This window comes from Neomonachus schauinslandi, chromosome 3 (assembly GCF_002201575.2).
Source record: "Neomonachus schauinslandi chromosome 3, ASM220157v2, whole genome shotgun sequence".
In the NCBI taxonomy this organism is placed as follows: Eukaryota; Metazoa; Chordata; class Mammalia; order Carnivora; family Phocidae; genus Neomonachus; species Neomonachus schauinslandi.
Window position 1 is genome coordinate 16,016,699 of NC_058405.1, and position 17,001 is coordinate 16,033,699.

A 17,001-nucleotide genomic window follows, 5' to 3' on the forward strand; every position below is an offset into this window, starting at 1 on the left:
TTTTCCACCTTTTCAGTTGTGTTCTGCTTCCCAATCTTGCCCCACACAGCCCTCCCTCCCATCTTCCCAGAAATTGAGCTTTATCTCTTATCCACAGTTTTATGTATATTGATATTCTCTCTACCGCCTTACTTTAGATCCACAAGCATTTTTAAGTCTCTTCTTTGACCCTCCCTTCTCTCCTTCATGGGGATTGCCTTGGCCTGCCATCGAGCACCCTCAAACTGTGCAAAGTCATTTGACTCCATTTTCTCACCATGTGTTTATTATTACTGAAACTCCCCAAAATCTGGATTCAGCGTTCACTGCATTATTGATTTGGCTTTCTCAGAAAGACTTCTCATAATTGCCAAATTCAGTGACTTAGTCTGAGTCTGAAGCCTCCACATGAATTCTGGAGGACCCAAAAGCGCCCTCTCAGGGGGGCAACCACTCCCTCAGCGAAACTCCACTTTGTTCTTGGCTTTAGTCAGATAATGGTGACAGTCTCCCCATGTTTCCTCTACCTCACTGGTCCCTTTGGCTGTCTGCTTTGTTTGTTCTCCACGCCCTCATCAAATTCAAAATGTGAGAGTACCCTAGGGTTCTGTCCTTGACCCCATTCTTCTTCAGGCTGTGCCCTGCCCCTATGTGATCTCACTCACTTCTTTGTCCCGCCCTCCACAGCTGACCATGGTGCAGCTACTCACTATGGGACCCCCAGGCAACAAAGCCAACCATACGCTTCCCGGATCTGGTTTCCTGTCCTTTTAACCTCCTGCTCATTTCTCCTGGAGCACTAAGTCTTGACCCCTTGCCTTCAAAGGCTTTCACAAGGTGATTCCAAGTTCTTTTTGAAGTTTCATTCTTTACCAGTCATTGACATGCCTGGGGCTATTTACATACTGGAAATTTGAGGAGGAAATAATGCTTTTTGCTTTCCCCTGCATATGCCCGGGGAAAGCTAGGATGCTGCAGGAGCTCTGTCTTTGTTCTTCTCTGCCTCACTTGCTCCACTTCAGAGCCTAGACAAGATCCTGGAGCATATGCTCAGGAAATATTTGTACAATGAACAAAGGTAACAGACATATGCTCAAAATCTGAAAACCAGAATATTAAATAAGCTGCTCAAAGTCACCTTCATCTTAAAGCTTTTCCTTATCTCTCCATCTTGATTTATAGTCTCACTTCCTTCGACCTTCCTAGCACTTCTTGTGTAACACATATTTTATCTTGTATTTTAGTATTTTATGCAACGGTCTTAGGGTTCCTCCTGGTTCTTCCATATACGCTCTCTAAGAACAGGTGCATCACATACACCTTGAAGTCCCTGGTGCTCTTAACACAATTCCTTGTATGAAGCAACAGGTCAATACCTACATGTTGAGTGTGTTTTAACTTAAGGACTAACATACTTGCAGTGGATATCGCAAAGTTCCTGCTTCTTGCAGAGTGTCCATCATAAGCATTAGCTCGGGGTATAGTGCTTGGCCTGTCACCTAATCGCTCAGAATTTCATTTCCCTAATAAATGGGATTAATAATACTTATCTAATAGGGGGACTCAGAGGATTCTTTAATTAATGATGAAGCACATTCCAAGATCCTCGGAGGAAATAAAAAGATAAACATTATTATATCTCTTATTACTGCAGATAGCAGTTATTAAACTTTTGCATAAACAGGGACCAACAACAATTTTAAGCCAAAGTAATAGTTTAATAAGAAGCAGCTAGGGGTTTCCACAGTTGAGCTAACGTAAACACTTTGGCAGAAATTATTCCCTTCTTCTGCTGCTATTAATACTGGACAAGATGAGCTTTTATAGTCTCTGGCTCTTCACCTGTTTAATTAAGACATTGGACGAGATTACCTCAAAGGCCCCTTATAACTCCCACATTCTTGGCAAATCTTTTATTAACACCTCACATCTCTGACTAATTGAATGGTCTTTCATGTTTTAAAAGAACTGTATACCACTGTAACTGCTTTCTCCTAAGTGTTCCATTTCAGCCAAAGAGTTGAAGGACAAGTGTAGAGTTTAAAAAAAAAAAATCATTTGACAGTAGAATGTTGTATAAAATCTTTCAGGGCACTGGGAACATGCAAATCTACATTTTTGAATCTTGGTGTCCTAGAAAATTTTTTAGCTCAGGATGGAGAGTAATCAGGAAAGATTCATGTATACTCCACACACAAGCTAATCAGAATTTCTCACAAATCGAAATTAATGTTTCTCATTAGCATTTTCCCTGGGGCTCAAGGTAATGCTTACGAAGTTTCTCCTGGGAGTATTTCAGAGTCCTAGGCAGCTCAGTGAGGATGTCAGGCATTTGGTAACAAACCAAGTAATACTCTGCCTTTTTGGAGGCTGTTTATGGAATGGATAATCTGAAATGTTCGATTGAACCATGAGGAGGGCTTGTAGAGAGATTGTTTTAGAAAACTCCCTCCTTGACTCCTTCTACCTGACTTGAGTGTTCAAAATGGTCTTGAAAAATCAGAACCACTGGAGTGTAGTGCTTTACAGCTCACTCTTTGATGTCTAGTTTAACGTCGTTCTCAGATGGTGTGTTCAGCTGTTTTCAGGATTTGTCATGATGCTTTTAAAAAAAAATTATCGTGGTAAGAAAGATGTAATATAAATTTACCCTCTTAATAGTTTTAGGTGTACAGAGCAGTATTGTTAATCCTCTGTACATTGTGGTATGATAGATCTCTAGAACTTTTCATCCCTGACTGAAACTCTACCCACTGAACAACTTCTTCCCCTTCCCCCAGCCCTTGGCAATCACCATTCTACTTTCTGTGTCTAGAAGTTTGACTACTTTAGATACCTCGGGTAAGTGGAATTGTGCAATGTTTGTCTATCTATCTTTCTTTCTTTCTTTTTTTTTTTTTTTTTTAAAGATTTTATTTATGTATTTGACAGAGAGAGAGAGGGAACATAAGCAGGGGGAGTGGGAGAGGGAAAAGCAGACCTCTTGCCGAGCAGGGAGCCCGATGCGGGGCTTGATCCCAGGACCCTGGGATCATGACCTGAACCAAAGGCAGACGCTCAACCACTGAGCCACCCAGGCGCCCCCAGTATTTGTCTTTCTGACTGGCTTATTTCACTTAGCATGATGTCTTCTAGGTTCATTGCGTTGTACCTTATGACAGGACTTCCTTCTTTTTTAAACAGATTTTGTTCACAATAAAAGAGTTACTCTCCCAGGTTAATGCCAGAGTTTGGTCTCCCATGGTCCACAAGACAAGTTTTAAGCGGTTTTTTAAAGTACCTGGGTCACATTCAAGGGTTGTCACTGGTACCTCAGAGAAAGTAACAAAAAAACAAAAAGAAAAAAAAAAGCAAACTGTAAGCACAGCCCCTCTTCTCACCCAACAGCAATATATTTTCAGTGACAAACTAATTTTTTGCTTCAGCATTACATAGAGAAAATCAGCATCTTCCGGTGATCATCTGACGGTATGGTGGGCGTATGATTCCCTGAGAATTTTGTGCCTACGAATACCATAGTATGATACGGCAGATATAATAAAAGCATAGAGTTTAGCAGCAACCCTGGAATGCTTCTAAGTTTACCTCATATCCCGACTCTTTTCCTACGGAGGCTTCAGAAGGATAAATGGCATGGTTTTTTAGATGAGATATGTTTAAATTCTGCTTTATCACTTACTCTTTGGCTTTGAACTACCTCCTGAAGCCTCAGTTTCCTCCCCGGTGAAATTAATGTCACCTGTGTTCCACAGGGCTGTAGGGGAATGAAACGTGATCAAGGAAGTAGTGGGTCACACTCCTGATATAGCACAGTTCCTGCTACAAATAAGGGCCCCATAAATAAACATCTGACCTTGACCCTTTCTCATACTTGGAATGCTGGTCCTTTCAACTTGCATTGAAATATCTAGGCATCCTAAAAGATCTGTCTTCTGCTCAAAGAAATACTGGCATCTAAGAGGTTGAACGTACAAAAGAGATAAATTAGGAGCTGACTATTTGCTTTACAAAACCAGTCTTTGATTAACAATAAGATTAATGGCTCCCAGTTTTTCCCGCACCTCCTGGTCTGTTTGTAAACCCTGCTCTGAGCTATACATAATTCTCCTCATCCTGAAACGATTTCTTTATAGAGCTTTATAGAGTTCCTCCAAGACTCAAACTCTCACATTTTTGTTTCCCTACAAAAATGTTGTTAAGTGGCAGCGACTAGGTAATTTGTAGTAGGTATTTATGTCTTACAGAGCTTTGAAAGGAAATCCAAATTAGGCCAGCCTGAGCTCCCATGCAAGTCATTTCCATATATCCTGGTCCCACCAAAAAGAAAACAAAATGTCGGGCGCCTGGGTGGCTCAGTTGGTTAAGCAACTGCCTTCGGCTCGGGTCATGATCCTGGAGTCCCGGGATCGAGTCCCGCATCGGGCTCCCTGCTCGGCAGGGAGTCTGCTCCTCCCTCTCATGCTCTCTGTCTCTCATTCTCTCTGTCTCAAATAAATAAATAAAATCTTTAAAAAAAAAAAAAAAAAAAAAGAAAACAAAATGTCCTAAAACCTGAGATATTGTGAATTCCTGCAGGATATGAGATATTAACATTGACCATCATTAAATCTCCTGGTTATAAGTGCTGGTGCTTGACCCAACTATTCTTTTGGCCAAAAATCGTAACAAACAGCTCGTCAGTGGAGTTCTATTTTCTCCAAAGCTTCCAACCTTGGTCCAGAGTGAGGCATCGGAGACGCACAAACACGCACAGATGTGCTTCCAGCCTCCTGTTTCCGAGGTTTCTGGAGCAGGTGATCATTAATGCAAATTTATGGGCCATTACAGAATTTTGAAAAGATGTGTTGTGGTTGAATAAAAAGCATAAGCTTTTCGCACTTACTTTTTAATTACTAAATATGTAAAAAAGGAAAGTTACAGATTTTAGCCCTACCAGTTTCTAGGAAAGGTACTGAGCTGAACATTCCCTGACAGAAACAACAACAAAAAATCTCCCGAAGTAGGGTGAGTTCTTTGGCAAAAAAAAAAACAAAAACAAAAACCGTAGGTTTCCTCTATTTAGAAAAGTGGTATGAGGGTCGAAAGCCACCGCTGTCTCTCAAAGAAGGGTCTGTTGTTAGTCCTCCTGTCAGAGCGACAGCGTGGGGTGGCAGAAGCCCATGAAAGGCTCAGTTCGCAGGTTGTGTGTGTGCATGTGGGTGATAGTATTGCTGGAAACTTCTCTCTTGCTTCTTCCCTAAAAAAATTGCTTAGATGAAGAGAAAGCAAATAGCGCAGAGTACTGTTAGTTCCTGTTTAAATTTAAAGTGAGGACTCAGCTAAACACGGTTTTATGAAAGGAGTATTTTTAGGAATGAATGGGTTAGTCAGTCAGTCGTTGAGAAGTAGATTTTTAAACACGTCACAGCTACCTCTTGGTAAAGAAGTATGTGTGCAATGGAGATGTTTGCTTTCTTAGAAAATACATTTTTTAGGTGTTGTTTTAAATGATTCTGTAGTCACCACAGCTAACATTTCTCCCACTTTGCTGTCCTGACATGGCCAGTTCTGTTTGCTTACAAGAGACATGCGCAGCTGCAATCTGGCCCTTTGTGATTTTTCCTACATAGATTTTGAGATCAGCACAAAAGATTCTGAAATCTTTTTTTTTTTTTTTTAGTTTTATTAAAACCAAGGCATGTGGCCATAGCAAAAGCAGATATATTTTTTTCATGTTAATAGGAAGATCGCTTTGTTTCTATTTTGCTTTATTAAATAAAATGTACGATTTCCTCAGACATCTATTTTTCTGCCCCTAAGAGTAGGAAACACTGATCATAGGAAAAGATCACTTACTGTCACTCTGCTTAGCTTTGCACTTTATGATAAGAAAACCATTTTCTGAGATCTCTTTCAGGCTGAAAATGTTTCACCCAATCTGTTTGCATTTTTAATAACAGTAAAATAAGCAAACCCTCGATAACAGCGTTTCCCATTAATTTTTAATAATCTCATGGCTTTTAAGTTGCCCTTTGTATCTTGGTGGGGGAAAACATTCTATAGAAAATTAAACGGGAAGTAAATTTATTTCTGATGCTTTCCTTATTCCTGGAGAGTCAAAGCGTCAATGTCATGGGCTGCCAAATATTTCTGAACGTGTTTCCTCAGAAACAGCCACCAAGGCAAACAGCCGAGGTGATAGCTTTTAATTTTCTGCTTAGTAATATTCCCTCTCTCTTCATGCTGGATTCTCTTTGGCTCCAGAGTGCTAAGCTGTCTCTACAAACAGCCTTTGTGATTGATTACTGCCAGCCCAAGGGTCCCTGGAATTGTCTGTTGGGCCAATGTAAAGACTCGAGTGCAGCAATATTTATCATTCACTAATTCATCAAAGTAATGAAAATTTATTGAACACCTACGGCACACCAGGTCTTGTACAAGGTACTAGGGACATAGTAGTGATCAGTTCAGCTGCGGTCAAAACCACATAGCCATGGAGACACAGTGGGGCTTCTGTACATTCTTTGTAAGGTACTTCTATGGTGCTTTAGGTGCCGGGAAATGTTTAGGAGAATCTTCATGCCCTGCTACCCAACCCCTCCCTATGCCCAATCTGTTCTGGCTTCAGATGCCTCAGCTGAAAGATGAAATAATACCTCCTTCATTGCACTGGTATGAGGGTTAAATGGAAGATTCTTATGACAATGCTTAGCACAAAGTGCAATCATAAACGTTGACTATTCTTACAGTCATCTACAATAATGGTGATAGTTCAAAAAGTAATAACTATCATTTATTTTCTGCTATGCATTTATATGATAGGCTCTCCCTTGGGTGTTGTTAAGTATATTATCTGTAATTCTCTCAACAATCCTTTGAGATGAGTCTGACCACTTAAATCCAGAGATTCCCCCACACATGATCCAGGAATCATGTCCAGATCCACAGCCCTAACACTGGCAATAGTGGGCAGACACCTCAGACGGTCCTGGGTAGATCTACTCCCCTGCTTCCACCCCTACTTCTTTGAATTGTAAGATCCACTGTTGGCATGGGGGAGGGCATGGGAAAGCCTTCTCCTGGGCACACGGACTCCAACCAAAGCCCCCCTCCCCCCAGGTCATATGAACTCAAGAGGACTTTGGCATTTCTGGGCACCACTTTCCTCACGTAAAATGAGAAAAGCTAGTTCTAGGATTCCTCCCCTTTATTTATTTTAAAGATTTATTTATTTATTTATTTTAGAGAGTGGGGGAGGGGCAGAGGGAGAAGGAGAGAGAGAGAGAGAATCTCAAGCAGACTCTGCTCTGAGCACAGAGACTATGTGGGGCTCCATCCCATGATCCCACAACCCCAAGATCGTGACCCAAGCCAAAACCAAGAATCAGACGCTTAACTGAGCCACCTAGGCGCCCTGGATTCCTCTTTAGATAAGGAAGCAAAGGTAAGTATTGAGTGTATTCAGGCTTTACATCTGGTAATTCATTTACTTCTCCCAGTGACCCTATGAGAGAACAAAATTACTATTTATGATTCCATCCAAGGTGGCCCAGGTACTCCATGGTAGACTCAGCCCAGAAATTGAAGTCTGCCCAATTCCAAAGCTCGAGATCTTTCGGCATCACCACACTGCCCGAAGGTTTGCATTCCTTTCCCAGCCATGGTGACTTGGGCATCTTCATCTTCCAGCAAAGATCCGAGAAGATCTGTTGTCATGTGTATTCTGAAATGGACACCATCCACTCCTGACAGCCAATTTTCAAGGGAGTGGGAAAGAAGAGTCACACTGCAGTGTGAATTACTATCATCTTCTTGATTCATTTCTTTTACCCTGGATTATCCCAGCATTCTTTTTATCTCCCCTTTTCACATGGCAGCACAATCTCAAGGTTGCTTTGGGTCTGGTGGTCTGGAAGTCGATGAAGCTTTCCTTCTCACTTTGTGCTACTAAGCAGGGGAAAGATTATCCTACTGCAAATATTTTTCCTGCACCACCCTATCCTAACCTAAATGCTTGCAGAGCCATGCTCCCGTTGCTGGCAATTTTGCTGAAATGGAGTTTGTAATTAAAATCCTCCTTGGCTTCTATAGTTTCTCTCCTATTCAGCTACATGTTTCAAGTGGTTATTATGCTTAATACAGCAACTTTAAAAATGGAAATTAAAAAATTAAGGGGTGGATGCCTAAACGGAAACAAATACCAATAAATATTCTCATGCTATTCCTATATGTAATAGCTTTTGATAACCAGGCCCTCCAGCTTTTGTGTGTATATTTGAAAATAAGCACTTACAGATCCAGCTTACACCTGATATCATTATTCCCCATCCTGCCTTTCTGAGATCATAAAAATAACAAGATTATTCCACCAAAGGCAAATAATACTTAGAAACAATTAGAAAAACTTAATGAAAAGAATAATTAAATGCATGTTAAATAACAATATATCAAACACATTTGTGCTTGGAAAGAACATCTTTTCATGAGCAGAGCTCTGACTGATGTCAGCATACATCTTCATTCTCTTGGATTCTCACCCAAAATACCAAAATATTTTTCCCTTGTAGGATTGTAAAATAAAGTAGATTCCAGTTCCCAGCAGATATGATAGTGTTTAACATTACCATATTTACACATTAGCATTCCAATACTACAAAAGGGAAACAATTCTTGAAACATTCCTCATTTTCAGCACATTATGAGTAAGTAATCCCCATGGCTAGCATTTGTATCTGCCTGGTGACTCTTCCCAAACTGGTTAGCAGCATTTTCAAAAATCCCATTTTAAACTTATCTGTCTAGTTTTTGTTTTTTTTTAAACAAAACAGAATATATGTGTGTTGGAGTGGGTATTCTACAAACTCCAATTGACAATGGGATGGTTTCAGGGCATCAATCTTTCCAGGAGTGGAGAATATTCTGTAGGCCTACATGTACAAGTATGGCGAAAATGGAAGTTCTTCATTTTGCAGGATGTTTTACTCTGGGATATCTCCACCTCCTGGGAATCAGTCTACACTCTCCTACCTTCTTCTACTTTTAGTTCGTTGTTTTAGCTAGAGACAAAAAAAATTCTCCTTTAAAGGTAATCATTTCTAGAAATAATAGTTTTTCAGATAAACCCCTCGCTATGAAAAACATTTTCTTCTTTGTAAGGTTTCTTGACACTATTAATAAAAAGATATTAAACACACATTAGTTTAGGGTAGTATAGTAGTAGTTTATATATTAATAACTAATATCTAATGTCACAAAATTGCATAGGACTTCATAATTTTTTCACTGCAATTCACTTGAGTAAAGACAAAACAGATAAGACTGCTGTCTCTAGAAGGCAAATCAGTTCTAAGGTTTACATGATCAATGTCAGTGTAGCAGCACTAGGAACACAACTGTTTGTCCTTTGTTGTGGGTAATACTTGTCTATTAATTCAGCTGAAGTTGGCAATCTTGTCCCATGGAATGGTCATGAGCTTACGGTCAAAGAAAACTCTTAAGTCTGTTTCATCTCTACTACATGCTATCCACCAAATAGTTCTGGTTATTCCTAATTTCGGGCACATTATTGGATTGTTTCTTGACTTGTAATTGGGTTACTGCTGAATTGGGAGTGAAGTGATGTGTGCTAATTCCAGGCCAGAGACTTTAATTACCGTTGTGAGACTCTCCGGACCTCTTTTGTTTGTCTTCTACCTTGGCAACTGGCAATGTTCAAGATGGTGGCTACCCCTTCACCCTGAGATCTAGAGTAAGAGGTGAAGAGGTAAGCAAGAGCCAATATAGGGTGTAGCCTGAGTGAGAAATAAGTCTTTGTTATGATAAGCCATCAAGATTTTGGAGTTATTTGTTACTGCAGTGTTACCCAGCCTATCCAGACTGATGCAATAACAAAGTAATTTTTAAGCAAAAAGATCACATTATATAAAGCGAGGGACACAGATTTTATTATGAACCCATGGCTATTAATGTGATTGTTGTCTTGATCCATTAACCTAGGACCACACTAGCCCATATGACAACTGTGTACAATTTAGAATAAATCCTGGCCCCCCCCCGGGATGTGTCCTAAAGATCAGAGTGTGACCTGGGTTTCAGGCCCATCAGCCCTCTTGGCTTGGCACCTTATGTTGTGATCCATTTAATTTAAACTAGGCAATGGCATATTTCGTCTTAATTCCTTGTAGGGCTCACACATGCTAACAATCTTCTTTCTGCTGTCTTCAAAACCATTGATTTCTTTCTATGGTACAAGTATTTTTGCAGTACCTTTGTGTTTGCAAAGACTTTTTCACAAAATGGTAATAATTATAATCATACTTAATTGGCAATGTTGATGCGAGTATCAAATGAGATAATGTATGCGAACAATGCTTTGTTAACTACAAAATCCTTTACCCGGTGAGTCATTAGTATCTCCTCTAATGACTACAGTCTTTGGAAGTAGACAGGCAGATAATTCTGTCATTTTACAGATGAGGAAGTTGTGGTTCTATGAGGTACAGTGACTTGCCCAGAACACTCGGTGTGTCATAAAGTCGGGCTTCAGACGGTGTCTTTGGATTCCCAATCCATTTCATCTTCCATTTTCCCACACAAGCTGGAGGAGAGCTGGTGTTTTAGCAGCCCTCTAGCAAACAGGCAGGTGTAGGAAGCATAGATGGTACAATCCAAAACCCTTTGCAGTGTTGAAGATATCATCCTTGCCGACTTATTTCTTTTTTTTTCTCAGTGACGAAATTCTCAGGAAATGATCTCCTTTAGAGAAAGGGCTAAATTTCAGAAGGTTCAGGGTATAGATAAAAACCATTATGCGATGAGAGGAGACCACTGCCATATATTGTTTGTTTCTCTAGACCTAAGTGTGAACTCTGTAACCGGATGGGGATGCTCAGAAAAGAGCCCCCAGCACGTCTCCATGCCCCACACTTTGCATCTGCATTTCCGAATCTGACTCACAGAGTACAAATTATTTATGTATATAAACTTGCTCTAAGCTAAATCAATTTAAATAAATATTTTATGAGTTTGCTTTACTGTGTGCTGTGTTGATTTTTTCTTGGTAATGATGAGAATCTATTGGTCACTGAAGCCACAGTGTAGGATGGTGGAATGGTGTCACATTTGAAAGAATAATGGCGGTTATGACGAGGGAACATATCTCTCCTGGGAAATGGGTGCAAAAATTAAAAACAAAGGTGCATCACACACAACCGGACACTTATTTCACAGAATGTACAGAGGGTCGGGAGTGGGTAGTAGAAGAACTGGACACAGGAAACACAGATACAGTTGATTTTTGTAATTTGTGGTAGTTATGATCTGTGAGGTCATTGAGAACACTGAATTAATGAATACTAAACAGTACATTGGTCTTAGGGAAATTACAGGGTTAGGTTCCTGCGAGTCTCTGGTCAACCAATCAATACACAGCCTTTTAAATGTACATATGTTCTATTTAAAGATATATATATATATATGTAATTCATTAACAATGGACTCAAGGCCAACAGCACTATAAGTCATACCTAAACGAAGCTTCTCTAACACATGCATTTTCTCCATGAGGTATATCACAGCCTTCTCACACTTAGGACAACCAGACAGCACTTCAGCCCTAAGCTTGAGAGGGGCCATTTTAAACAGTGACATTACCAAAAAAAGAAAGTAAGAAAGAAAGAAAGAAAGAAAGAAAGAAAGAAAGAAAGAAAGAAAGAAAGAAACAAGAAAAAGGAAAAAACCCATTAACATACGACAAATGTGGCACTAAATAGATGGAGAAAAGGATGCTGTTTACAGTAGGAGAGCTGAAACAAGAAGGCAGAGCATTGCCTTGTTTGACCTCAGGTGGCAGCGTGCATCCTGGGTGACTCAGATTTTTGCCACTTTGCACACGCCTGCGAATGATGGACTGCAGGGCTCTGTTGAGTACTGATTTTGGGGTTACACAGAAACTTTACAAATACGGAATTCATGAATGATTATCAGGGTTTGATTCCTGGCTCTGCTACTTCTGAGCTCGACCATGTTACCCATGGGTTCTGAGCCATGTATAAAGGGCTGATGATACTGTTGTTTAGAGTAGCGGAGAATTATATGAAAATGGGCATAAGGCACACAGTATGTAGTAGAATTTTAATAAATGATAGCTGCATTATTATCATCATGGAGCAACATAGGGAGGAGAAAACATCTTGGCAGAATAGAAAAGGTATAGGTGGTGCCAGAAAAATCTGGTTTCCAATCCAAGTTCCATTACTTGGTAGCTGTGTGACTCTGGACAAGTTATCATTTGTCAGAGACTCAATTTTCCGCTCTGTAAAATGAGCACGATAATATCAAACTCACAATCATGTCTAAGTGTGTGTTTGTAGAGTAAATTGACATAGTACGTGCTTTAGCATATAAGGACCTCAAAAAAAGTCCATTTCATTCTCCATATCCCTATATTACTTCATCATCAACTAGAATTTTTAGCCAATTGATATGGGTATTTATAATTTTTTTAAAAAGGGAATATCCTTTCAACCTGCCTAATGGTTGCATAGTATGTGAAATAAAGGCAATCAGGCATTCATGGGCACACACATACACACACCACCATCTTCTTCCCCTTCCATGTAAAAAGGAGAGAAGGAAAGAAACTTTGGGCAATTTTTAAAATAGTTTTCAAAAGTAGGATTTGGCAATTACAATGCAAAAGAGAAAAAGGGAATTTGGCCATTATTCTTTAAAATGTTTCGAAATTTACTTCATTTTAAGGGTTTCCTAGTTTACTCAGCAAAGGACATTTGACTAGTGAGAGAGACTATCTGGGAATTTGATAGAAGAGGGGGCTTTTGTGTGGGTTAAACAAAGGTTCAGTGACAACGAGTAAGATGGTGGGGCCCCCCGAGATGATGTCCATGTCAGATTACAGCTAAGCCACAGACCAGGAGTGGATTCCTGATAAACTGAGTTTAAGATAAACTAGGATACTTGGCAGGGGAATTGAGAAACAGATGAAATGAAGAACTGTTAGAAAATCTATTTGAAACTTGTCTCTTTTAGATATTTCTTGATTTCATGCACCATCTAATTATGTAATATCTATTAAATACACAGATCCAGGCACAGGCAAGACATTCATCTAGAATATGCCTGCCTCTTGATTAAACAGTCCTGGAAAAGTTTGATCTTTCCGACTGCACTCTCAGTACTGAGGATCATCCTGACCTTGTGTCCACAACCCAGGTAAGGAAGAGTAAAGAACAACAGCCCATTAGGCTGGCTGAAAAGTTAAGCTGACGTAAAGCAATGGCCACCCATTCATCATTTCCTAATGGGTCTTCAGCAACACGTTCACCAGAGATAAAGGTAAGAAGGCCCTTTTTTTTCGTTCTACTTCTTGGACTTCTGCTCCTACAGGGTATAATCTAGAGCTTCCCCTGCATATTTCTAGTTTAGAGATCTGGGCTTGTCTCCAAGATTGTACAAATTCCTAAAACATGTATGTACAGTCTTTCATCACTCAGCTTATTTTGAAAAGAGCATTGATCTGAAATGTGAACGAGGCTCTGGTTTGTACTGCCAACGGCAAGTCTACAAACAGTTTATTTGTGCATCAATCTTCATGGGTATGACTGAGAATAAATATTCCCATTTTGTTTGAGACAAAAACCCAGACATGAAGAGATTAAGTAACTAGAATGAGGCAGCAATGCAAGATTAAGAAAACAAACAAAAAACAAACCCTATTACTAGATAAAGAAAACATGTAGTCAAGAACTAGAAAGTTCTTGACTTCCAATTCAGATTGCTGCTGATTGATAGACTGTGCTCTTAGTTCTCAATTGAAATTAATGATACTCAGTGGCTGTTTAAATAATGCAAATGAACAAGTTTTTAATCATACCCTTGACTATTACCCAATTTAAACCCATGCCTTACAGCTTCATTTTAGAAGCTTTGCTCTTGTTAATCACAGTATCTTGTTAACTATTGTCAGTCTCTGCCCAAAAAATTTTTTTTTCTAGAAAAATAAGCTGAGAATTTAACAATCTGCTTTGCAGAAATTTTCAGTGAATATGATTATAGTGAATATAAACAGTTCAGAGTGGAACATATGGGGTTCTAACATGATCCTGTCATATAAAATTAGATTAAAAGTAAAGTTGAAATGGGATCACTCTGTTGTATGGACATATGAGTATGCTAACAATTACTCTCAGAAAATGCCTTTTATATTTCAGGTCTAACCATTGTTAAGTGAGTTCTAATTTAAATGTCAGTTTCCATAAAAAATAACTGGGCTTGGAGATTGTTTTTGTACCCTCATGGTTTTAAGAAGGTACATTTTAGTGATTTTAGTTAGAGCAGTTTTATTAGTTTTGTTGGGGTTTATTAGTTCCCTTAGAAGACCAATGTATCACTTATTTTAAAATGAGTGCTTTACTTTTGGGAAAATATGAAAGAATCGATCCTAGCTTTCAAGTCAAGGACATTTAAATGTGAACATTACACGATCCCATTCACCAGGTCAGGCTGTTCAGCTATTCATGGATAAATCTTTAAAACAAGACAGTTCCATGGAGCTCATACCGAGAAACTCCTACGGAATGGTAGTCACCAGATAAGAAAAGTTTTAAGGAAAATTTTAAGCTGAAGTCAACTTGTCCCTGTATGACCCAACACTCTGTGTCCTAATCAAATACTCATATAAATTTGCTTGTAAGAGTCTGGGGCTGAATTGTGTCCTTTCCCCTCACGATTCACATGTTGAAATCCTAACTCACAATACCTCAGAATGTGACCTTATTTGGGAATTGGGTTATTGCAGATGTAATGAGTTAAGTTGAGGTCATGGTCGAGTAGGGTGGGCCCCTTATCCAATATGACGTGTGTCCTTATGAACAGAGGAAATTTGAACACTGACGTGTGTGCAGGGACATCACCATGGGAAGCCTGGAGTTATGTTGCCATAAGCCAAGGAACCACCAGAAGGGAGCAGAGACACCTGGAATGGATCCTTCCCCAGAGCCTTCAGAGGGAGCCTGGCCCTGCCAACACCGGATTTCAGACTTACAGCCTCCAGAACTGTGTGAGAATACATTTCTGCTGTTTAAATTATTTAAGCCTCTCTGTTGGTGGAGCTTTCTTATGGCAGACTTAAGCAAATGAATACAGGGTCTTTTTGGAAAAAGATGGTCTCTGTTTTTCTCCTTTGATGTCTATACCAATACTGAAGGGGTTTTGTCTTTCATGAAAAGGAGCATAAACTTCCTTGAAAGAGTGCTAATCCTGACCCTTCGGATCTGGTCTCTAAATCACAAGTAGTACAGAATATCTAGACAAGCTGGATTTTTTTTTAGAGATGGAGGGTGATGGTCTTCATGGGGTTTGGAGTGAAGGGAACATGCGAGTGTGTCCAGGGAAGAGAGGATGTTCTGACCACTTGTCTCTGTCCTTCATTTCCAGGACGGTTCGGGGGATTCATCTGTCAGTGTGATGCAACCCCCTCCTTCCTATGGCTCCAACTCAGTGGGAGTATTTCTAACTGTGCAGGACACTGGCTCAGTGCATCTTTCATTTCTCTTAGAAATTACATTCTATTACTTAGTGTTTTAGGTAAAAGGCAGTGTCTATAAGTTCAGCTAATATGAAGAAGTTCATGAGGACTAAATGTTTGTGCCCTTTTGAAAGTCATATGTTGGAATCCCAGCCCCTTATGATGGGAGTAGGAGGTGGGGCCTTTCAGAGGTGATTAGGTCAGGAGAATGGAGCCCTCCTAAAGGGGATTAGTGCCCTCAGGAAAGCCTTACAAAAGAGAGCTCCCTAGGCCCTGATATGCATGGGACCCAGAGAGAAGACAGCCTCCCATGAAGCTGGAAGTGGGCCCTCACCAGACACTGAATCTGCTGGTGCCTTAATCTTGGATTTCCCAGCCTCCAGAGCTATAAGAAGTAAACTTCTGTTGTTTCTAAGCCACCCAGTCTATGGGATTCTGTTAGAGCAGCTGGAACTGATTAAGGCACAGACCAATACCTTTTGAAACCTGCCAAGCCCAGGATGCTGGAAAAAGTTGGGTTATGAAGACACCTGAGTGGCTCGTAATGAGGGCCCTGAACTGTTCCTCGTACCTCCATGGGGGAGACAGAGTTTCACACTAGCACTGAGTGTGCCTGGGCTCTGGAATAGGCTCTTGATAATTACTAAGTCCTTCACAACACTCCCGCAAGGTCAATACTATCTCCCCCGCCCCTTTTTTTTTACATGAAGACATTTTATTATTTTGCTATATAACACATTAGTGAATATACTCAATTGCATTTTCTCAAATGGCAAATGAGACACAAGATAACATCTTTTTGATTCCTGAAAACCTCAGTATCACCTGTCTTTTGGAGGATTCAGTTTCCTACGACATCTATGATACTGTCCACGAGGATACCAACGGTGCTTAGTAGTAAAGAACATTTTGCTAAGTTTTTCTATCATGGGTCCTTGCTCAAAGTGCTCATATTTTTCTTCGAATCTGGTTTTCAGTACTTGGTCATGTGTTTCTTCATTATTATGCACAGGATCTGGCCGAGGGATAGGTTTTGTATGTTCATATGGAATGTCCACAGAAGGGTAGTAGCATACTATCGTCCTGCCATCCGATGTCAAAGCAAGCTCTACTTTGCAATTATAGTCATCTGGTAGAGAAGAATATATAGATTTATGACAAACACAATATAAAGCTCTGTTTTGAATTGGAAGGTTTCCAGATAGTTCTGTTTGATATCGCCCATTTTACTGCAGCTAACGCCATGGTGAATCAAGATGCTTATTAGGTGGTGTGAAAGAAGATGATTTGAAGAGAGACTGATTTTAAAATCTTCTTCCAGGTATACCTATTTTCATCCCTGACAGCTGCTCACCGTGAGCCTGCCATCTTATCTCCAATACTATCTCTCTTTTATAAATGAGGACATAGTGACTCAAGGTCAGGTAACTAGTAAAGGTCAGCACCAGCCCTCCGAAGCTCAAGCTTTTACTCTTTCTATATCTGTATTTTTGCTTAAA

At 40.0% G+C, this 17,001-nt stretch overlaps 2 protein-coding genes across 2 annotated transcripts in view; both read right to left on the bottom strand.

Annotated features, from left to right (window-relative positions):
• GPC6 (glypican 6) overlaps window positions 1–17,001 on the bottom strand; it is a 1,077,089-nt gene that overhangs the window by 143,271 nt on the left and 916,817 nt on the right. The gene's annotated exons all lie outside the window — the stretch shown is intronic.
• On the bottom strand, window positions 16,324–16,747 carry LOC110585797 (39S ribosomal protein L42, mitochondrial-like). Its single transcript, XM_044913144.1, is given in 2 exon segments — window positions 16,324–16,696; window positions 16,698–16,747. Coding segments are annotated over 2 exon segments (423 nt in total).